The sequence below is a fragment of the Trichomycterus rosablanca genome, chromosome 10, assembly GCF_030014385.1.
Source record: "Trichomycterus rosablanca isolate fTriRos1 chromosome 10, fTriRos1.hap1, whole genome shotgun sequence".
Taxonomy (NCBI): Eukaryota; Metazoa; Chordata; class Actinopteri; order Siluriformes; family Trichomycteridae; genus Trichomycterus; species Trichomycterus rosablanca.
In genome coordinates, this window is record NC_085997.1 from 1,132,356 (window position 1) to 1,157,075 (window position 24,720).

Genomic DNA, 24,720 nt, shown 5'->3' on the forward strand with positions numbered 1-24,720 from the left:
ATATAACGTCGAACCTTCGTCCATGCCGTTCAGCAGCTCGTTGAGGGCGTCGGTCTTCCAGTCGTACTGGTGCTCCTTCCACGTCTCTCCGTTGTCGCTCCTGAGAATGATCAGCTCGCGCTCCTTCCCTCTCATGGAGCCGAAGTGAGGGATCTCCACTATCACTGGGCTGCAAAAGACACACCACAAGCACACCAGTAAGAGCCCACTTTGCTTTTATTACGGCTTTAATCCTAAAACATGACATTTCAAGACTGGATGCATGTGGCATACTTCAGCAGTGCAAAAGAGGGGTGCTCGGCACACCTGATACCAAAAAGCGTTCCTAATTCTGGGCTTATTTAACTGCTTTTCCTAATTATATACACTAAACTGCCTTTTTATTAGGTACATCTATTCGTTACATGCACTATTTTATCATATACATTGGCTACACAAAAGTATATGGACACCGGTCTGATTATAGGCTTGTTGGATATACGTTCCAAAATCATATGCATTAATAATGTCTATAAATGAGGGGAATCTTCGCCCACCTCTTTCTGAGTTCCTTCATTTTTGCCCGTTTGTCACAGTTTTTTGTCTGGGATCTTTATAAACAATCTACAAAGTAATATTACTATAATATATACATCTACCGGCAACTCAGTGTACACACTAATAAATCTGACCCACTGTATACCAGGGGTGTCCAAACTATGGCAACTATGGGCAATTCGAACAACGTTAGGGTATTAAAATGAAATAAAAGGGTCACGCCCGCTATCCTAGTTTAATTTGTATAATTTTTCAGGAAACAGTTGTAATGACTGTTATAACGTTCTAGTTTTATTATTTACTAGTAAGCTAAATCTTAGCCATGAAGTGAAGGGGGGGGGGCAAATCTACCAGTATAGGGATTGGGGGTGGGGGGCTCCTGTCATTTAAAATCATTCCTCTAATAGGAACACTGACCAATCCCAGCATTACATAAAGCTACTGAGTGAAAAATATTTATTTATTATTTTTATATGAACTCATTAGAGCATCTGATTATTGCCCCCCCTTCCCAAATATGTATAGACGAGGGGCGGTTGTAGCCTAGCGGGTAAGATACTGGACTAGTAAGCAGAAGGTTGCTGGTTTAAACAGATTTTGTTTTGTAATTTGGGTCTATTTGGCCAACAACAATCATATAACGCCCAGGTGGCACAGACTGATATTCCTCTAGCACACCAGCACCGAGATTCTGAACTCCTCGCTTCGAAACTCAGCGTTGCCACCGGTTGCCATCTAGCGGGCATAATTGGCAGTGCCTACAGTTGACACAGTTCTTAAGAACATGATGCTGTAGAAGACTAGGCTTAAGAACAAACCTACACCATTATGGGCGCGGCTCTGGGTCCCTTTAGAATTAAAAATGAGTACAGACAGTCCTTACTTAACGAGGGCTTTCAGTTTTTACGTAGTGGTTAAGATACTAAACGTGTAAAAAACGTGCAGTTAATAGTAATCAAGCAAGCCTATTATTTTAAATTTAAATTTTTTTATGCAGTCTGTGGCCCGACAGTGTAAATTTTTTTTTACATTCGACCCCAGCAAGAAAAGTTTGAACACCCATGCTTAATTTATAGCCTAAATGTTCTAAAGAGGTGCAAATGAAACATTCCCGAGTTTCCGATTAATATTTTAATGCTGTAAATAACAGAACTAACCAATGGCTCAATATTTTTAGGACTACGTATGCTTTTAAATAAAATATGCATTTCCTGAGTGACATTGAGGTACAGGTGTATAGATACAGATGACGTCCACAGTGATAGTCATGAAATAAAAAAATGATATTCGATGTATGTTCACAGAGAAGGTACCATAACACGTAGATTTCACATTCCAAACGTAATAAGAATTCTATTTTTAGGACCCTGATTTTCTGCCTAAAGCTGCACGAGAACATGATACCTTCTCCAGAAAGAAGAAAAACGAAAAGCTTATGGAACCGTCTGCCGGGGGTCTGAATCTGGGCAAACATGTGGGCGAAGGTTGGCAGCCATAACAGCACAGAAAGAAAAACACATGCCCAACAAGCAGAGTGGAGCACGGCGAGCATGATCCGCTTTCAGCGACCCGGACCGGCCGACTGAAAGCCTGAAAGAAAGGAGTGACTGGGAACTAAAAATAAAATAATAATAATAATAATAAAAACAACCCAAAATAAAATTCACAATGGGTAGCGTCGTGTTCTCTACGCGGCGCGGTCCTACCCAATAAATTTTGTTCCTCGAGGCCCAAGCTGCAGCACTCGGGTAACGAACCCCTCGCCCTCGTTAAGCGGGGGGAGCTTTCGGGGGAGGTGGAGTTTACTGAATAGCGTCCGTGCAGCGATTAGGGGAACAAAAGGAGGAACAGAGAACATACCGTCATCGAGAACTTTAAAAACTCTACATTCTAACGTTCGCATTTAACGTTCGTCTAAATCAAGGTGCATTCCTGTCCGGTAAAAACAACTGGCGCGGTACTATCAGTGAGCAAAGCTGTCCTCTAACACACGACCAAACACAGATGATTTTTACACCCACGTAAAGCCAAAAGAACATTAAAACGAAGCCAGCGTGAGAGCTGGAGGGCGCGACCTACCCGAGGAACTGAGCCCCCGCCGGTCCGACCTCCACCAGGCGGCTCGCCAGGCCCTCTCCCTCCACCATGGGAGGCGGCTGGGCCAGCTTGTACCTCTTGACCAGGCGGCAGGTGATGCGGGTCGGGGCCGTGCACTTGCGCGGCGGGATGATGATGCGCATGCCGTTGTGGCGGCTGCCGCGCATGGAGCCGCCGCGGGCGTCCACCATGAAGCTCACCAGGAACCTGCGGAGACGGCGAGTGAGGATCAGCGAGGAAAAGATGAACAGCTTCAGTGATGGAATAATAATAAACATACACAAACAAGCACAAGAGAAGAAGAAGAACACGGGGGAAAAGTGGTGATGGACCAAGAGCGCTCAACCCTTGCAGTTCATTCCCGGATGCTTTTTGGTGCTGCTGTTACGATCTCTGCTGGCTGATCAATGGTACTGCACAGAGACGGGGGATAATGGAGATCAGTGCGTGACTCTTCGTGCATGACACAGATCTCTGTACCTTAGTGCAGGTGAAAAGAGGTCTGGGAATCGGATATGACTAGATTAGGAGGACAATAACAGCTTCAGAACTGCCAAGGTTGGTTGCTCTGGAAGTAAAAGAGTCAGAGATTGGTGCGTGACTCTCTGTGCGCGATACGGATCTCCATATGAAGCCGAAATTTAATAGTTGTGCATTTACTGTTTAGATTGTTTTGGTGGGCGCTCGGACAGCCGTGTATCCAGGGTTCGAATCTCAGCAGTGCTATCGGCCCGGGCGTCTGCTTTTTTGGTGGGCGGCGCCTGCCCATTACTCCTGAGATCCAGGGATCCAGGAATCCAGGGTTCAAATCTCAGTCCAAATCCACCTAGGGGGATTTCTAATAGCTCCAGTTAACCTGACCACATGTGAACAGGTTGCCAGTGCATCACAAATCCACCTAGTGTGATTTGTAGTAGCTCCAGTTAACCTGACTGCAGGTATTTGGACTGTGGGAGGAAACCCACACGGACGCGGGGAGAACATGCAAACTCCACACAGAAAGGACCCTGACCGCACAGCCTGGGAATCGAACCCAGACCCTTCTTGCTCTGTCTTATTGAGGCTTGTCTTGACTGTGTGAATCTGAATCGTGTCTTCGCTACATTTTACGACTGAGCGGCTACATTTCATCATCCGTTCGAGGCAATCGGGAGGGTGTAAATCAGATCCCAAAACGTGCAAATCCTGCCAACCACACAGAGGCACACAGAGATAAAAAAACAGAAGCAACCATCGTCACCTGGAGTCAGACTGAGGGAGCGGAGTGGAAACGCTGCAACGAAACAAAAAATCAACAGGGTTCTTAAACAAAACCAGATCAGAAGTGAGACGAACAGGGGACCTAATAAGGACCTGATAAGGATTGGGGTGGGACCGGGCGTGTCTGCTAGTGCTGTTCCACCAGGCTGTAGGGTGAGCACAAAAGTATCGGGACACACGACCATCATCTTATTGGGCGTCCGAAACAAATGTCACAGGTTTGTCTGTTCTGGGAAAGGCTTTCCACGACGTTTCGAAGTGTGTCTGTAGGAATTTGTGCCCTCTGAGATCAGGCACTGATGCTGAACAAGCGGGCCTTGCAATTTGGACCGAAAGGTGTCGAATGGGGGTATATTTAGGATTCTATGCAGGCTTTATGAGCCCTGCTTTGTGTACAGTGGCACAGCCATGCTGGGACAGAAAGGAGCCTTCCCCAAACTGCTGCCACTTAGTTAAAAGCGTAGAATTAGTGGGACTGAAACACATGAACTTAATAATTTGGACTTTGATGTTTACATTTTCATGCATTTGGCAGACAATTTAAACAATTGAGAGTTAAGGGCCTTGCCCAGGGGCCCAACAGTGGCACCATGGTTGTGGTGGGGCTTGACCCAGCACCCTATTGATTACTAGTCAAGTACCATAACTGCTGAGCTACCACTTATTGACCAGTCATTGTTTGACCTATGACTGCTCCAACAGTGACCTCTGGTGGAGATCGGTGCGTGAGTCTCTGTGCGCGATACGGATCTCCGTATGAACCCGGCTGGCGCAGGTGAAAAGAAGTGGTCCGTACCACACACATGTTGGATGGGGTGTGTGTTTCTGCAGCATCAGAGGTGTAATACATTCTGGGAATCGGATACGACTAAATTGGGAGGAAAATGAGGGTGTCTCTTACCCAGAGTGGACGGGGCTGGAGACCAAGTTGACGTTGTCCATGGTGTCTGTGGTCCAGCTGTATCGTCTCAGGGACTCGCTGTCGTACTCCTTAGCTACCGCCAAGTGCTGAGCGTGAGAACACACACACACACACACACACACACACAGCAGGCAATCCACACCAGAAATAAACAGTCACTACTAGGAAATAAACTCACGATGCATGTGCTTGCGAAGGCGCAATTAGCACCTCGGCGAGTGGCTCGTCGCAGGAAGCGTCCATATGAACACATGCACGTTTGCATTTCAGAACGGGAGCGGGCGTGGCGCGGCGCAGAGCGGGGAGGGAAACTGAAACTTCTGAAGCAAATCATGATCTCCAAAGTAAAGCAGGCAAAAAACGGAGCCGGGAAATAAATAAATAAAAACTAAACTACAAATCATAGAGCTGAAATAAATAAAGGTTTGCTCTCGGGGAGCAGGGAGGGCTGGTAGCATCTTATTATTATTATTATTATTATTATCATTTTATTGTAAATATACCTTATTATGGGGCTCAACGACGCAGTGCATGGCTTTACAGACAGCCTGAAGCATTCGGAGAGAGAGATTCACTGTAATCATCACTCACGCTGAGGTCAAAGCCTTCACACATGTTTACACCGATCAGCCGTAATGACCACCTCCTTGTTTCTACACTCACTGTCCATTTTATCAGCTCCACTTACCATAGCACTTTGTAGTTCTACAATTACTGACTGTAATCCATCTGTTTCTCTACATGCTGATGAAGGTCTAGAAGATGACCGACTCAAACAGCAGCAATAGATGAGCGATCGTCTCTGACTTTACATCTACGAGGTGGACCAACTAGGTAGGAGTGTCTAATAGAGTGGACAGTGAGTGGACACAGTGTTTAAACACACTCATACCAGCACAACACACACTAACACACCACCACCATGTCAGTGTCACTGCAGTGCTGAGAATGATCCACCACCTAAATAATACCTGCTCTGTGGTGGTCCTGTGGGGGTCCTGACCATTGAAGAACAGGGTGAAAGGGGGGTAACAAAGCATGTAGAGAAACAGATGGACTACAGTCAGTAATTGTAGAACTACAAAGTGCTTCTATATGGGAAGTGGAGCTGATAAAATGGACAGTGAGTGTAGAAACAAGGAGGTGACAAACAAAGACGTCCTATTCTGTTCTAAACTCTTCAGGCTGGTACAGCTCTTGATACGGTGAGGTGAGGGTGTGGTGGACGACGTACCGTGTCCTTGCTGGGTGCCAGGATCTCCTCGATCATCATGCTGTCCCTGGTGAAGGAGCTCCGGTTCAGGGTGTTGGACCTGTCCGAACTGAAGGAGCGCAGGCTGTCGGCATTCACGGTTTATCACACAGTGAACGTGTGTGTGTGTGTGTGTGTGTGTGTAGGGGGGCGGGACGTGACCATGGGGTGAACACAAAACACACACAAACAAACACACACACAGAAAAATAAAACACACACAGTTACTTCATGCAAACGACGGGATGCAAACGGACGTACAGATTAGAAATGCAGGCGATTCATTATAAACGAATTTAAAAGCAATTATTTACTCAGAAACGTGGTCTGATCTGCATCCAGGACAGATTAATAAACACATTCATTCGCTTCTGTACTAATACACATGAAGTACGTATGTACATGTTGTCATAAATAACTGGACATCAGGAATCACTTTACGTTTACGTTGCCTTTACGTTTACTTTATCTTTACTATAGATGTGCACTAAATGCACACAATCCTTCATAGCACCAAATAAAATGTATTTATAGTGTTTGTTTCCAAAACAAACTGTTTATTATCAGCAGCCGACTTGCTTAACATCTAGAAGGGATTTTGGACCATTTAGGATCATTTAAGCACACAATTGTAAGTGAGACAGGGTCACAGCTCTGACCCTCTCAAAAAACAGTGCAAATTTGTCAGACTTCGTCTTGTTTTATCAAACGTTTCAATACAAAAACGAACTTATTGAAACCTAAATTGGTTGTATTTATTTATTTATGATATTATTATTGATCGGCAGTGCAGACAGTGCAGTGCAGCAGACAAAATCGGCCGATAGTCTGCTGCGAGGGAAAAGACGGGACTAAAAACAGGACGGGGTCTTCAAGGCTGCGTAAGGACCCTGGTTAGTAGCCTGAGGTGCCTGTACAGAGGTAGAGGAACACTCTCCATATGCCAATCCACCAAAGTATGGGCGAATAAGAAGAGCTTGGTGGACCGTGTGGTAGTCAGGCAAATATATCCTCCTTGGACACCATCGAGGTCTCCAGCAGGGGAAGAGTAACTGGGTATGACGAAATTGGGAGAAAAAGGGAGAAAGTTCGGGAATAAAATAGCAAAAAAAAAGTAAGAGCAGGTTTGTATAGCCCCCCCTTTTAAAGGGTACATCTAGTACCCACTCAGAACCCCGTCAAATAGAACAGCTATCCATCATTTCTTTCTAGGCTGGACTGTAAATAATTGTAAATGATTAATAAACGTGTATAATTAATATAAGCAAATGTACAATCATGTTTTAGTTTGAAAGAAATCAGATTGTTTATTTTATTTTTCTTAACTGAGTGAAGATCCGACCACATTTTACCAGTAAATAACGCAGAAACTCAGGCGACTACAAACAGCATTTTTCTCTCAATTCTACTCGAAGCATGAGGATGAAAAAATGCAGAACGTGTTCATGAGGATGTAAACAACTAGAAAACGGAAACGGCCGACGACTGAAGACTGAAACGTCAAAACAGATCCCTGATCCCAGATTCTGTTACAGATTCCACACACTGGAATAGATTAGCTATTTACAGCTGTAAATAATTCCTGGCCCGACTTAAAAATAATCCACGCTGAACGAGTCTGACCTACATGCTCCTGGTGCATGTTTGCCAGCGCCCGTTTCAATCGATACGACCAGTTTCAATCAATTCCCGTTCTAATGCACAGTGGAAATTTGGGCTGCCCTTGAAATACCCGGTCATGCATTTTCAATAGCAGTTGACTCAGTTATTATTATTATTTTATGTATTTATTTATGTATTCTTTTCCTCCTGATTTTAGCATGGCCATTTAGTCTTCCACTGCTGGGAGTCCCTTTACGCCCTCTCCGACGTGTGCACAGTCCCTCGACCCCATCCCCTCATCCACTTCAGTACAGGCGGCTCGGTCTGCTAACCAGGGTCCCTACACACCGTTGAAGACCCCACCCACCTAGTCCGGTCTTTTTCCCAACCAGCAGACTCGGTGGCCAATTTTATCTCAGCGCTGATGTGCCTTTATTATTATTATTTTATTAAGAAGAAGCTGGTGCCTATGAACGCCACAGATCCCTGGAAGCCATTAAGAGTGAATTGGAGCCACACCCAACACAAGCTTCACGAGTACAGCAGCTAAAGATTATGGAACAGGCAGGGTTCAGACATTCGGAGCCGAGCATCCATTAAAAACCATCGAGCCGAGGCGTGATGATCTTTATTTCCACACAGAGGACGAGCAGACGGATGAGACACGTTCACATGGGGGGTTCAATGACGTCATGAGATCCAAATCCACGTCTTACCTGACTTTAGGACTTTGGAAAGGAACCGAATGGTGCAGGAAGGGGAGACAGGAGAATGAAAGCAATGAATCAGAGCGAGAAAATGCAGCGGTTAAACGTCATTTATAAAAACAGTCGAATCTTGAATTGAATCTACATCATTTAATTGCTTTTTACGTTAAAAATAGCCGAGACACGTTCAAAATTTTCATTTATTTGTCGCGCACTAAACAAGGACCTCAGACCCCAAAAAGGAGAACTTCAGACCCCCCCCAAACAGGAGAACATCAGACCCCCCCAAACAGGAGAACATCAGACCCCAAACAGGAGGACATCAGACCCCAAAAAAGAAGGACATCAGACCCCAAAAAAGAGGACATCAGACCCCAAAAAGGAGGACATCAGACCCCAAAAAAGGAGAACATCAGACCCAAAAAAGGAGAACATCAGACCCCAAAAAAGGAGAACATCAGACCCTAAAAAGGAGAACATCAAACCCAAAACAGGAGGCCATCAGACCTCAAACAGGAGGACATCAGACCCCAAACAGGAGAACATCAGACCCCCCAAACAGGAGGACATCAGACCCCAAAAAGAAGGACATCAGACCCAAAAAAGGAGAATATCAGACCCTAAAAAGGAGGCATCAGATCCAAAAAAGAAGAATATCAGACCCTAAAAAGGAGGCATCAGATCCAAAAAAGGAGGCATCAGACCCAAAAAAGGAGGACATCAGACCCTAAAAAGGAGGCATCAGACCCAAAAAAGAAGGACATCAGACCCTAAAAAGGAGGCATCAGACCCAAAAAAGGAGAACATCAGACCCCCAAAAATGAGAACATCAGACCCCAAAAAGAGGACATCAGATTCCAAAGGAGTACAATAGACCCCAAACAGGAGAACATCAGACCCCAAAGGAGGACAATAGACCTCAAAAAGGAGAACATCAGACCTCAAAAAGAGGAAATCAGACCCCTAAAAGAGGACATCAGATTCCAAAGGAGTACAATAGACCCCAAACAGGAGAACATCAGAACATCCTTGGTGTCCTCCTTTTTGGGGTCTGATGTCCACTTGAGTTGATAGAGCTGGGGTTATTTCCTGTTCTCCCAGTTAAGACGTGTATCCACCACACTGGTTTGAATTACTGACGTGCCTCAAACAGCGGGAATAAAAAGCACACCAGCTGTAGGTTAAACATTAACCACGTGACTCTGACGCTCGGTTAGCGTGTACTACGGGACGACACGTGTGTGTGATTGTGCAAACTCAGCTCAAGGTCTGAACCAGTCATTTATTCTCAGGACTGTTCCATGTTTGTGGTTCCCAGCCTCTCACTACATGTCATGGACACGATAACATGTCAGTGTGATTCAGTACATGTCAGATCACACTTCTCTGACTGCAGGAGCTGTAAACCAGTTAAAATGTTCATGGTTTAAGCTTCTGCTTTAGATATTTAACGTGCTTCAGATGTACACGACGTATAAAACCAGATCAAATAAGCACTGGGAGCAAAACTCAGTCCCATAAATCCAGTGCATTTATGACTTGGTGAACTTTACAGCGCAGTATTGTTTATCTATTACTGCACTAATGCATAACCTATGAAACCTATTAATGCACTTCTGCATGACCTGTTACAATCGATTAATGTACTTTTGCAAAGCTTAGTAATGCATCGCCTGCATAAGCAATATATGCATTATTGCAAAGCCTATGAATTCACATCTATATTGCTTATTAATGCATATCTGCATTGCCTATATATGCACAGCTGCATAGCTCATTATTGCATGGCTGCATAGCCTATATATGCACTATTGCATAGGCTTTTAATGAGCTTATAAATGCACTTTTGAATAGCCTATTAATGCACAAATGTATAGCCTATATAAGCAATACGGCATATCCTTTTAATGCACTGTTGCATAGCTTATAGATTTAAATGCATTTTGCTTAATCTTTTAATACACATTATAGCCTGCATGTTTGCATAACAGTGCATGTCTGTATAGACTGTTCTTAAACTTCCAAACAGCTTATTAATGCACTGCTGCACAATATATTATTGTACGTTTGCTCAGTCTAATGATGCACTTATGCACAGTCTATCATTTTAATTCTGCATGGCTTATTAATACACTTCTGCACAAACTAAAATAACCAATGAGTGCACTTCTGCATTGCTTATTAACTGCATAGCCTATTTTGCACTTTTCATAGCCTGATATTGCACACTTGATTAGTGTAATAATGCACTTCTGCAGGACATATTAACACACATCTGCACCATCTAAAAATGCACAATTGCATAACCAAACAGTGCACTTCTGCGTTGCTTATTAATGCATGTTTGCTCAGTCTAATAATGCACTATTGCACAGCCTATTATTCACTTCTGCGTAGCCACCGTTTGCACTTCTGCACAATCTATAATTGCACTACTGCATAGCCAAACAATGCACTTCTTCATAGACTATTATTTCACTTCTGCACAGCCAATTTCTGCTCTTCTGCATGGCTTATTAATGCACTTCTGCACAATCCAAAATTGCACTATTGCATAGCCAATCAACGCACTTCTGCCTCGCCTATTCATGCATACTTGCTCAGTCTAATAATGCACTATTGCACAGGCCCTTGTTTCACTTCTGCATAGCCAATTTTTGCTCTTGTGCATAGCTTACACTTTTTCATAGCCTAATATTGCACACTTGATTAGTCTAATAATGAACTTCTGTGTAGCCAATGTTTGCACTTCTGCATGGCTTATTAACGCACTTCTGCACATATTACAGCCTATTACAACGGCATTTTCCACGTTTGTATAGATTATTACAGCCTATCACTGCAATGTTACATAACCCACTACTGCAGCACTGCTGCATAACCTATTTATACTGTTACTGCACTTTGTAAAGACTGATATTTCTGAATAATGTGAGTATTTATCGTGTGTTTAAAAAGTTGCGTTTACCTTCCGGAGCGGGCGCCGATGCTGAAGCCCACGTACCCCTCCTGGGGCAGAGAGTCGTCACCCAGTTCTCTCAGATCCTGAGGGCCGAGGTACTTATCTGTTTCCCCCATGATCGGGTCCTCACCTAACACACACGTAAGCAGAAATCCAGAATTACCTCAGAGTCTCAACCATTTTCATCCAGATGATCAGTTCACACAGTCGCATCCTTTTATTTTATTTGTTTTAGTGTTTTTTTCTGAAAGCGGCGACATGAACATGAGACATCAGATGTACACAAACTCTACAAACGTCTGCTGTTAGTCGCAGGTTATTTTCTACCCCCTCTAGCCTTTTATGTGGTGCTCTGGGTGTGGTCTTTGCAGGACACGCCCTTCTATAGAAGCAGCCGCAGGTATTTCTCATTGAAAGACGGTTCGTGTGTCGTGTGTGGATTTGTGAACACGCAGGTCTTTCAAGTTTTCCCCCCGCAGGTCTCTAAAATGGGTTTTGATCTTATTACGATTTACATAAACAAACCTTATTTAGGAAGAGCGGAGTCGACGTATTTGTCTGTTACAATGATTTAAATGTTGATTATTCCTCATTTTATGAATAATTTATGCAAAAATTGTAAGTTGCCAAACATTTCATGCAAATTTCAGCTGTAAATGTACTGAAGAAAAGTAAACGTATAAAAAAAAAATCTGTTTTGATCACATTTTATCCTCTCGAGACCCAGCGGTCACATATGGGGACGTTACAATTTGGCCCCGATATGCCATGCATAACTGCACTGAATATATTCTATAATGAATTTAGAATTGACTGTGTGTTAAAGGATTGTTACATATGCTAAATTGCCATTGGTCGATTTATGCAGATGTATACAAGCACTGAGTGGGACGTACAAAAGAAGAAGTTAGTAGAAATGTCGGAATTAGTAACGCCATTAACTCCTGAATCTCTATTAAACGAGAACAAAACAAACAACAAAACTTCTGCTCAACTTAGACCTGGTGTCCTCATTTGTGGACAATTTTGTCTGCCACCTAGAGGTGGCAAAGGTACTAGACCTTAAAAAGAGGTCAAACAAGCTCGGGTCTTGAGAGGTTAGGGTAAACACATCTCAACTTTAAAAGTCATACTGGCAAACAGTGGGCGTTTTTAAGCGACTTACAGTTGTGACTGAATACAATGCAAGCAATTGAGTGTTTAGGGCCTTGCACGGGGGCCCATAACTGTCAACTATGCCACCTTTTCTCCCAATTTTATCATAGCCAGATGGCGTATGAGGAGGGTATGTTCGCCTAACACGTGCTCCACCGACCCCTTTTTATTCGCCTGTACTTTGGTGGTCGGTCTCGCACATGGAGAGTCACACACTGATCTCCACGTTCCTCCACTTCTGTACAGGCGCCTCGGGCTACTAACCAGGGTCCTTAGAAAGCCTCAAAGACCCCGCCCTGTTTTTTTAGCCCTGTCTTTTCCCACCCAGCAGATTAGTGGCTGATCGTGCACACTAGGGGGCGCCCAGTCAACCGGTAGTAAACAATTCCACACACACAATCCCAGTAAACCCAGTAAACCCAGTACATCCAGCTCTACATAACATGTAGTAAAGACAAGCAGGGATTTAAAATGAGAAAACATGAGAAAGAAGCAGCAAGTGCAGACTTGAGAGAGAAGAGAATTTGGGAGGAGGGACGGCATTCCAAGAGTGACAAAGCCAGACCCCGGCATACCCCTCTCCCCCGCTCACTAACCGCCCCAGCAACCCCTCCCCACCAAACCAGTTCTGCTGTAGCACTTCTGACACACAAACATGTTTAATTCCCCAGACCACGTACACTCCTAAATAAAGAATTCCCCCCCACACACACACAGCCATCACACTGCATTATGGGTAAAACAGAATAAAAACACCCCACGTACCGTCGACCGGCCCTCAGAACGGCGTCCGTGTGCAAGCGCGAGCTTAACAGTGAGCAAAACTTTACTCTGAGCGCTCGCTGAGCCCTCACACACACACACACACACACACGGGCGGATCAGCTATCGTCTTTCTCTCGCCCGAGCTGCCATGCGTGTCTCGCACTTGCCCAACCCAGCTCACCCTACACACCACGGCGTCAGTGTTCCAAAGTCCACCTCACTCCCGTACGTCCACCGCAGATCCACAGGCATCCCCGTCCCCATGTCCCGCTCCTCTCTCCCGACCAGCCGAAACTGGAAGTCCCTCCCGCCCTGCGCTCGCTCTCGTACGCGCCCTCGTACGCGCCCACTCCCCTCGGCTGTGGACCAAACTTCAGACCGTGAGAGAATGCGCCGGTGCCTGGTGAAGCTCCACGGCCCCTGTAACCCGGAACAATAGAGTGGGAAAGGGGTGCGGGGGTAGTTCGAGCTCCTAGGTGTACTCCGTAATCCCACTCAGAGGAACAAAAAGGGGAAACAAAAGGACCCCTGAGAGGCAGGAGGGCACGGGAGGGTGGAACACTCCAAACATCAAGACAAACGTATCCGGACGCCCCTTCTCATTTTAGAATCATGTGTTTTAGCCACAACAGGTGTAATAAATCAGTTATATAGAGGGAATTACATGCTTCCAACTTTGCAGCAACAGTTTAGGGAAGGCCCTTTGCACAGAGCTCGGTGTAGACCAAGAGCTTTACTGAACAGGGATGAACCGGAACACCAACCAACATCAGTGCCCAGCCATACAACCACTGTCATCCAATTCCCACAGGCATACTCCGAAACTATGCTATACTGGGCCAAGACGTCCCAGTAACATCTATTTATTAATAACACTTAATAATAATTATTTTTATTTCTAATATGATATGTCAGCCATTTAAAAGAAATCCCCCAACCGGAGGATTTTCTGAGACTAGTGACTGGCAACCCAAACGACAAATTCCTTTGAACGGAGGTTGGTTTAAAAACCAAGAGCCGTGACCTCAACCCTACTGAACAGCTCTGGGATGAACCGGAACGCCGACCAAGATCATTTACATTTACATTTTCAGCATTTAGCAGACGCTTTTATCCAAAGCGACTTACACAACGAGCTGAACACGATGAGCAATTGAGGGTTAAGGGCCTTGCTCAGGGACCCAACAGTGGCAACTTGGTGGTAGCGGGGCTTGAACCGGCAACCTTCTGTTTACTAATCCAGTACCTTAACCACTGAGCTATCACTGGCCCAGATCAGACAGATTGAGCCATACAAATGCACAAATTCCCACAGGCATACTTCAAATCATGTGAGAAGCCCTCTCAGAAGAGTGGCTGCTGTCGTAGCGTAAAAGATCACACAGAGGGCGCTCTAATTTAAAATGGGACGTCCGACAAGCTCATAATCAGGCATCCAAATACTTTTGCTTCTCACCTAATAAAGGCATCGTGAGGAAGCTAATGGATAAAGCTGGTAGCTCTGGGGTAGGAGACACGCCCTGGCACTCACTCAGCCGGAACATGCTGGCAAAAACAAACAGTGACGCCCCACATGGCACCCGGTCGCATACATTAAATATCAGCCATTTCAAATAAATCCCCCAACCGGAGGATTTTCTGTGACTAGTGACTGGCAACCCGAATGTTTATTTCAGGCTCGTGCTGTCAGTGTAAATAAGAAGCTACGTTGGTACAGCCATGAGAGCACAAGTGTCAGTTACCAGTAACCAAATCCCACGATCTGCACACACACACACACACACACACACACACACACACTCCTTTGCTATAAATCTCTCAGTAACGTTAGACGGTTCGATTTTGCATCTTGCGCCTCTAGGGACACTCTGGGGCACTATTTTCTGTGAGTGCAGCACAGGGTGGCACGGTGGCATCGCCACGGTTATGGGAACGTGTAGCTTGTAATTCAAACCTAAAACAAAAACTGCTTTTATTTTTTAATATGTTTATAAAATGTTGATATAAGAACCATCACACACACACACACACACACACACACACACACACATCTCATGTTACTGTCATCATTCAGACTGTAATTCTACAGCAGTTTTAGTCTCAGCGGGTGGATTTTACTTCTCGTGGCTCTTCCTTCTTTATTTTCTATAAATTCATTTATTGTTGTTATTTGTTTTAAATAAAAAAAATTATTAAGAAACAAAATGAGCCTCTAATTACCAAACTTACAATCTAAAGGATGAAGTTAAAGCATTTCAGGCTAATACTAATAATACTAATAATAATACTGATACTAATACTACTAATAATACTACTGATACTGCTACTACTACTTTTAATACTACCACTACTACTAATGACAATATTACTAAAAATAATACTACTAATAACAATAATACTACTACTAATGATAATACTAACACTAATAATACTACCAAGAATACTACTACTACTAATAATACTGATACTGCTACTACTACTTTTAATACTACTACTACTACTAATGATAATACTACTGATACTACTACTGATAATACTAATACTAATAATAATAATAATAAAAAAAGTAGAAGAATACTAAAACTAATACTGCAAATACTACTATTACCTGTAATACTACTACCAATACTACTACTACTACTGCTGCTGCTGCTACTACTACATTTAATATGAATACTAACACTACTACTACTACTACTAACAATAATAACAATACTAATACTGCTAATACTAGTACTACTAGTACTAATACTATTAATATTTCTACTACTTCTAATACTACTACCAATAATAATACTACTAATACTAATACAACTACTAATACTACTACTAGTACTAATACTACTACTAATAATAATGATTATTTTGGGTGACTGGGTGGTGCAGTAGGTTGTGCTGTTCCATCATGGCAAAATGCTTTTCCCACAAATCTATGTATTATCTGTCTGTCTGCCTGTCTGTCTGCCTGTCTCTCTCTGTTCGCACATTCAAGCATGAGGACACCAGGACACCCCAGAGAAAAGCATCCACGACCCTGAAGCTCTGGTTAGTGGTTACTGGTTAGTGGTTGCTGGTTAGTGGTTAATGTGATGTAAACAATGGGAACAAAACTACAGAAAACAAACAGAAAAACAGTAAATGGATGAAAATACCTTCATCAACATCAGATAAATAATCCTCAGTGAGACTTTCAGGCACATGGACTTTATGAACTGTGTAATTTAAAGACGACGTGTTAGAGGGAAAATTCATGTAAGTAAATAAACAGTAATTCATGATGATTAAATTGAATGTGATATTAATGAATAAATAAATGGATGATTTATTGTTAGCTGGTGTGTAGAGTAGTAATCAGGAGCTTTACCGTCATCATCAGACATGTCCAGAACCTCGTTCATCGTCTCTGGAACGTTTATCTTGTGCTTCTCCGTCACCGTCTGAACACAGAACAGAGCATTAAATTACCTCAACTTCAATAATCTATTTCCTCTCAATCTAGTCATATCCGATTCCCTGATGGTATTTCAGACCTCCACTCCTGACCGAGGAGAGCCGTGACCAACACACGCCCCCTCCGACACGTGTGCAGTACCGACCGCTTCTTTTCACCTGCGCCAGACAAGTTCATACGGAGATCCGTATCACGCACTGACCTCCTGAGGTGGTAACTGCAGCAGTGATGAGGATTCCTGTTCGGCCCTCCCTCTCAATATCACAGTGGGTCTGATTCATTTGGTGAGGGGCAGGAGACCCCCTGGAAGGGTAGCCAGTCCATCCCAGGGCTAACACACTCACACACACACATTTTTGGGCAAATGTTATCTCCAATTAGCCTGACTTCATGTCTTTGGACTGTGGGAGGAAACTGGAGCCTCCAGAGGAAGCCCACACAGACACAGGGAGAACATGCAAACTCCACACAGAAAGGACCCTGACCTCCCAGCTGGGGAATCGAACCCAGGACCTTCTTCCTGTGAGGTGGCAGCAATAGCGCCGCCGTGCCACCACTACCATGTGTTCATGTAAACAATCCCTGATCTTTTCTGATTACTGTCTGTTAAAGTTGATCTTAATGATCTTAATGTGTCTCACCAGGGTGGTCAGGGTCTCCTCTGTCACCACCTTGAGGGTGTCCACCACTGAAATGTAACCCAGACGCCTGGCGATAGACAGAGCCGTGTTTCCATTCTGAAAAAAAGCAGTCGGGACGAAAATATTATAAAATCTGTTGGTTAGTTTCAGTACTAGAGTTAGTTGAGAGTGGACAGTAACATATATAACACACACGTATATAGACGTAGAACTATATACAGTATATATATACATATACTGTATGTGCACCATGTGTGTGTGCACCACTCACCAGTGTGAGCTCGTTGGGCGAGGCTCCGTGCTGCAGGAGGAGATTAATGATGTGTGTGTGGCCTTGCTGTGCAGCCTGGTGCAGGGGAGTGTATCCACTCTACACACACACACACACACACACACACACAGGTTTAACACACTGCAGTGCAGTAAACACACCGCTGCACAGGAGATGATGTGCAGTATGATCGTCACCTTAGTTTTGGCGTTGACCTTCGCCTCGTTCTGCAGAAGATAGTGGACCATCTTTATGTTGCCATAGTGACTGGCGACGTGCAGCGGCGTGTACCCCATCTATAGAGAGAGGGCGAGTAAACACGGGGAGGATTACACCACTCAGTTATTTTTGGAAGAATTTCACTTTAGAATCGTACATGGGACTCAGCTCTGGGTCCAGAACGGTTACATGGCCAGAAAATCGCTGATCTGGAACCAGCGAACCTGTGACGCAAGCGAGGGGTGACGCAAGCGAGGGGTCCTAGCGAAACCCTAGTAACATTGTTTACCCGCATTTCCACCATTTACAACTAAATGCAGGAGTAATAACAGTACACTATCTCCCATATGGCTATGACCATCGACCTTTTGTGCCACGCACAGACGCTAAAATACGTAGTTGTTTATAGCGTCCTCCGACTTCTGCTCTCGACTGATAGAACGCCTTATTCCTGTACGTAATCGTTGGGTTCTCAAACCAGAGGAAACGCATGTGGGTTGCTAAAAGAGCACCAACACTTTGTTGTGGAGAAGAAACATGGCTGTTGTTTCCCCTGTTAGCAATCTAGTCGTATTCAAACACCTGATTGCATTACGCTTCCTCTCTACTGATGCTGACCTCTCCACTTACGGTTGAGGAGAGCAAGACATGTCACACGCCCCCTCCGACATGTGAGCAGTACCCGACTGCTTCTTTTCACCTGCACGAGGCGAGTTCATACGCGGATCAGCTTTGTGTACAGAGAGACACACCCTGATCGACGTGTTATCCCTCGACTCAATCAGCCAGCAGAGGTCGCAATTGCATCAGTTATGAGCTCCCTATCCGGCTTCCCACCCTGTATGAGCAACGGTCAATCGCTGTTCATGTAGCCGCCCAGCCCAGCTGGATGGAGCTGAGTTTAGAACCGACGAGTCGCTGTGTGCTAGTGTGTTTTACCGCTGCGCCACCTGAGCGGCCTGTAAATGAATAAATTGTATTATACGGTCAAAAATGACATTTTAAAGCCAACGACAAGTCTAATGTGGTGAGGTGCAAACTCCGTACAGTCCAAAGACGTGCAAGTGAGGTGAACTAGAGGTACAAAATTGTCCAGGACTGTGTTGGATATAACCCTGTGTACTGAGTAATTTACCGTCCAGTAATGAATGTAACCAAAAGTGTAAAAAAATGACGTTTAAATCCTGCTAAACAAACAAACTAAGGTAAGACTGTGGTTCTTTAATAAAACACACACCGGTCAGGCAGCGGATTTACCAGCAGCTCTGCTCATTTTTCCAGGCAGCTACGATCTCACCTGTAATCTGATCCCTCGTTTTATTTGCACTTGTGGCGGTGTGTGTGTGTGTGTGTGTGTGTGTGTGTGCTTTGTTCTATAGTCTTTCCTCTCTCTGTCAGTCAGTGTCAGACAGCATAAAGAGCCCCGACTCTCTGACTGTTTAGTAGTTTCCACTACAGCGTCCAGAATTTCCACTCTCTCTCACACCCGAATGACCTTTAGCCTCCTAGAGCTCCTGGTTTATCTGACCTGCAGTGGGGCGTGAACTTCACACCTGCCGCGCAGCCTGTTATTGGTGCGTCAGTGGAAAAGCGCTGCCGTGTACCTTGGTCTCGGGATCCACGGTGGCACCGTGATTCACCAGCACTTCAGCCACGTTCACTTTGTCCTCCTGGGCCACCAGATGTAGAGGAGTGAGGCCGCTCTGCAACGTACAAGCGCACGAGAGGGTAAATGAGGGTGCAGATCAGTCAGACCTGCTGGAAATGACGACGCTATTGAGTATAAAGAATGGATTAGCAAATGTGCAGCAAGAAATATTTCAAATATAACAGCAAGCACTGGTAATAAGTGCATTTTCTTCCCATTGTACCAATTTAGTCATAGCCAATTAGTCTTCCGCTGCTGGAGACCCCACTGGCGCCCAAGAAGGGTATATTAGCCTGACATACACTCCCTCCAACCCATCGTGCCCGCTAGGGGGTGCCCGGTCGACTGGTAGCTGAGCTGAGATTCGAACTCTGAGAGTCAAGAATCCCAGCGCTGGTGTGCTAGCAGAATATCATGCTGTGCCACCTGGGCACCGAGCAAATACCTTTGATTCGATTTGTTGATTTGATTCGTTGATTCATTATTAAGGGCGATTATACACAATCATAAAATAGCACAGTGGTAGTCAGCAGTTGGTTGCATTACCTTGTTGCACAGGTTGATGGTGGCATCTCGGGCTAGCAGCAGGGTGACCATGTCCACGTTGCCCTCCTGGGCTGCTAGATGAAGCGGGCTGATGCCCTGCCTGGTGACGGCATTGGTGTCAGCGCCGTATTCCAGCAGTGTGGTAGCGATCTCCATCTGATTCTTCTTGGCGGCTATGTGCAGCGGCGTGTAGCCGTTCTATAAAAACAGGTATTAATAAGAACCGAGCCATAACAATGTTCCAGTGAGGGTTAAACTGGGCATCGTTGGAGTATGTCGAGAGTTTGGGGGGTTTGTGTGCTTTAGGTCTTGAACTGGCAGGAAAATGCGTTTCCCATGTTGTTCTGTGAGACGACTGTAAAACCACAAGCGGCAAAACAACCAGCGCCACCGTCGCCCTCGGATTTATGAGATTTCCAAAACAGTAACAGATCCAGTACTCGAAAGCCATCGTAACGACCGTCTGCTAACGGCACAGGCAGCATGAGAGGGGAAAAAAGTCCCCCTGAATTTACCAGACGTGAATGCCAACTCTGGGGTGACGTCATGGCAGGATTGGTTCGCTGTCCTGGCCGGGGATCAGACATCTCCCACCACGCTACAAACTTCAGCATGGAGCTCAATGCAGGAGAACAGAGGATTAAACTTGGTCTGCTTTTTGCTCTGCATCTCAAGTGGGCTCCCTCAGGGTCTGGGTAAGAATAACACACTGGTGTCTGGTGTTGATACTCTTAAAAGCTCGAACAAGTCAGAACAGGGGGCATGAGGAGCCGGGGTTTGTTTCGGTGAACTCGCGGGTGAGATCTAGGTGCTCGTGTTTGCTGTAGTCTATAAAACCGGGGGTTTAGGATACTGACTCAAATGGAAATATCCTGCCAAACGCACCATGTGGTGGCTAATTCATGATGCTAAATAATGATAATAATAAAACATTGAACTGTGGACCTGCAAGCTGTGCCATTGTTAGTGTTAAGGTGGCCCTCTCAATTAGCATTAGCCTTTGTCCTTTGTTGTTCCCTTTGTACTAACTGATAAGGGGGGGGGGGGGGGGGGGGGTTGACAAACAGCAGGAAATGGTCTAATGATAGTAGTTTTATCTAAACAAAGCACCTCCATACGGTAGATTTACTTCATGAACAAAGGGAAAATATGAATAGCCACGATGGCCAGAGTCATAATGGACATTCTGCACTTCTATAGTTATGAGGTCATAATGGACATTCTATATTACTATCATTATATTATGATGTCATAATGGAAATCTACATTACTTTGACTATGAGCTCACAATGGACTTTTATGAGGTCCTAATAAACCTATATTAATTTTGACATCATAGTGAACTAATACTAATTGTGAGATCATAATGGACATTCAATATTAACTATGATGTCACAATAGACATTTTACATTGCTATAATTATCAGGTCATAATGGACATTCTATATTACTGTAATTGTGATGTCATAATGGACATTCTACATTAATTAAGAGGTCATAATTAACATTCTATATCACCATAGTTATGAGGTCATAATGGACCTATATTAATTATGAGGTCACATTGGACATTCTACTTTACTATAATTATGATGTCATAATAGACCTATATGATTACAAGGCCATGATGGACATACATTCTACATTACTATAATTATGAGGTCATAAAGGACATTCAGTATTAATTGTGATGTCATAATGGTCCTTCTACATGACTATAACTATGAGGTCATAATGGACATTCTGTATTAATTATGAGGTCACAGTGGACATTGTACTTTACTACAATTATGAGGTCATAATAGACTTTCTATACTAATTTTGATGTCATAATGGACATTATATTAATTATGAGGTCATAATGGTCCTTCTACATTACTTTAATCACTGAGGTCATCACTACAGTTACTGAGGTCATACTGGACATTCTGAGTTTCATATATAAACTGAATTACATACACGTGTAAAGTATCCAGCGCAGTCACGTATGATTTAAAAGCAAAGATCCAGAAGATCTCAGCAGGGAGCGACAGCGTTCCTCACATAATCCTGTAATTGGTTCGGCATGCCCCCCTTCTAATCAAGTTATGACCTGTTTTTTTGGAGGGTCCCTTCAGAGCGTGATGTTTGGACTGCAGGTTTATGATAAACAGAGGAAGGAATGTAAGGTGGGCGTGGAGTTAGTCTGAGTTTACGGGGTTTGTAGTGGTGTGTACTGTGTGGTGTGATTTGTCGGGGTGTGTTTGTGTAGGATAGTACCTTGGCCGCTGCGTGGGGGGACGCCCCCTGGTCCAGGAGCAGGAGTGCCACTTTTTGGTTATCATAGTGCGCCGCTACATGCAGTGGAGTTAATCCGCTCTACAAACACGCCACACACACACACACATACACACATTTAATTACATGTGAAAGTGAGTAAACGGGGTGTGTGTGGTTTTTTTTTTTTTTTTTTTTTTTGGGGGGGGGGCAACAGAAACACATTGTGATCTTCAGTAATGCATATACACACTAGAAATAGCCACTCATGTAGATACCAGGCCGGCCGATAGCACCACTAGTAAATTAGACCGATGCGCCACCCGAGCGGCCGTGTTTACGAACATGTAGGATGTAATATCACAGCACTCCAGCTTTGTTCCCTGTTATCTGATATTTTAACTCTACACATCATCATAAAACTGCGCTGCACAAACTGTAAATCTTTCCGAGCTGCAAATTAAAAAGCAGATTGTTCTGCAGCGCTGCAGCTCTCAAATTACACTCAGAGTCTTGCTGCACAGGAAGCCACGATAAAAGCTCTCCGGTCGTTACACGCCAGATTGAAAGGTGCAAACACACAGACTTTAATTTTCCCTTCTCGGAAAGAGTCGTTTCTAAAACACGGGCTTTATCTTCTGGTATCTAATAACGTGCACGACGTGGTTGTAATATTTATATATACTTTATCCTGTGTTGTAAAAGACGGCGGTGTAATACCTTCCCAGATGCGTCCGGGGGCGCTCTCTTCTGCAGCAGCAGGTTGGCTATTTCTATCTTGCCGTACTTAGCCGCCACATGAAGTGGAGTAAATCCCTTCTGTTAAAAACAGAGTAAAAAAATCAGCATTCAGCAATAAACATCATTAAATATGAATAGTGTTAATTCATGCAGTGATAATTCTGATGTTTTACCATCTACTGTACTTCACATAATATCATGAAAAGATTCAGGGATTCCTGAGTAATTCCTGAGTAATCTCAGTCCTGTGTGCGACCTACGAGTCCTCAGACGGCAATGTACGAGAAACCAGCATGCTACTGTGATAAATACGGCCACACAGGCTCGGGAGTACTTCGGAAAACCTTTGTCACTTAACACGGTCCGCCGCTCTATTAAGAAATTGACTACGCTAAATTGGGCCTGAGACATTTCTATGGACCAAAAGAGAGTAGAAATGTGTGCTGTGGTCAGATGAGGTAGAAAAGTAATAATAATAATAATAATAATATAATAATATAGGACCATCCAGACTGTTATCAGCGAAAGGTGCAAAGCTGTGTTGCAAGCATGAAGTTTTAAACTTGTTTATAATAACCACATACAATATAGCCTGTTTATAAACCCTGTAATCAACACACCATCAAAAACCCTTATCAGTTCTGTTTATATAAACCGACACCGGAGAAAACAGCAGTTGAGAGAGATTACAACATGCGCTAATAATTCTGTGCTCAGCAGAGTAAATCTGACAGAGAAATAATGCAATCCATGTTGCGACACGTGCGTTTGAGTAATCGGAGCCGTTCGGATCTATTTTAGAAGATGAAGAAATACTTTAACTGATCCTCTGTCATCCGGAGAGCGCAGAAGTGCATTTCAGTACCGCAGAGCTGTTAGGATGCATTTAAAAAAGCTTAAATAATTCAAATACAAAAATGAGACATAGTCGTATCCAATTCCCTGATTGTGTTCCAACTTCACTGCTCGGCACTCCTGACCGACGAGGGTCGTGACTAACTGATCAGTCTCCTGAGAGTCACGGGGAGTCACGCACTGATCTCCATAATCCTCCGTCTCTGTGCAGCACATCAATCAGCCAGCAGAGGTCATAATCGCAGCACTTATGAGGAATCCCATCCGGCATTTAATCCCACCCTCGGAGCTGAGATTCGAACCTACAAGCTCCAGATGTCAGCCCTAATTGGCGAGTGTGGTTTCATATAATAAATATAGACACATATTTAAGAACATCTATATTTGTCATATATACAGTGTATCACAAAAGTGAGTACACCCCTCACATTTCTGCAAATATTTCATTATATCTTTTCATGGGACAACACTATAGACATGAAACTTGGATATAACTTAGAGTAGTCAGTGTACAACTTGTATAGCAGTGTAGATTTACTGTCTTCTGAAAATAACTCAACACACAGCCATTAATGTCTAAATAGCTGGCAACATAAGTGAGTACACCCCACAGTGAACATGTCCAAATTGTGCCCAAATGTGTCGTTGTCCCTCCCTGGTGTCATGTGTCAAGGTCCCAGGTGTAAATGGGGAGCAGGGCTGTTAAATTTGGTGTTTTGGGTACAATTCTCTCATACTGGCCACTGGATATTCAACATGGCACCTCATGGCAAAGAACTCTCTGAGGATGTGAGAAATAGAATTGTTGCTCTCCACAAAGATGGCCTGGGCTA

The 24,720-nt window shown here is 44.1% G+C and overlaps 1 protein-coding gene across 18 annotated transcripts in view; it reads right to left on the minus strand.

The window, feature by feature from the left end:
• ank3b (ankyrin 3b) overlaps nt 1-24,720 on the minus strand; it is a 121,000-nt gene that overhangs the window by 23,353 nt on the left and 72,927 nt on the right. For 11 of the 18 annotated variants that reach the window (XM_063002668.1, XM_063002664.1, XM_063002660.1 and 8 more), the window contains 15 exons: nt 23,012-23,110; nt 22,295-22,393; nt 20,036-20,233; nt 19,446-19,544; nt 17,820-17,918; nt 17,623-17,721; nt 17,352-17,447; nt 16,624-16,696; nt 16,412-16,471; nt 11,346-11,469; nt 6,051-6,153; nt 5,320-5,364; nt 4,796-4,902; nt 2,617-2,841; nt 15-169 (listed from right to left, as the gene is read on the minus strand). In XM_063002668.1, coding sequence (XP_062858738.1) covers nt 15-169; nt 2,617-2,841; nt 4,796-4,902; nt 5,320-5,364; nt 6,051-6,153; nt 11,346-11,469; nt 16,412-16,471; nt 16,624-16,696; nt 17,352-17,447; nt 17,623-17,721; nt 17,820-17,918; nt 19,446-19,544; nt 20,036-20,233; nt 22,295-22,393; nt 23,012-23,110 — 1,681 coding nt within the window. The remainder of the gene's footprint in view (nt 1-14; nt 170-2,616; nt 2,842-4,795; nt 4,903-5,319; nt 5,365-6,050; nt 6,154-11,345; nt 11,470-16,411; nt 16,472-16,623; nt 16,697-17,351; nt 17,448-17,622; nt 17,722-17,819; nt 17,919-19,445; nt 19,545-20,035; nt 20,234-22,294; nt 22,394-23,011; nt 23,111-24,720) is intronic. The other 7 variants (XM_063002677.1, XM_063002667.1, XM_063002663.1 and 4 more) reach the window with 3 other exon arrangements.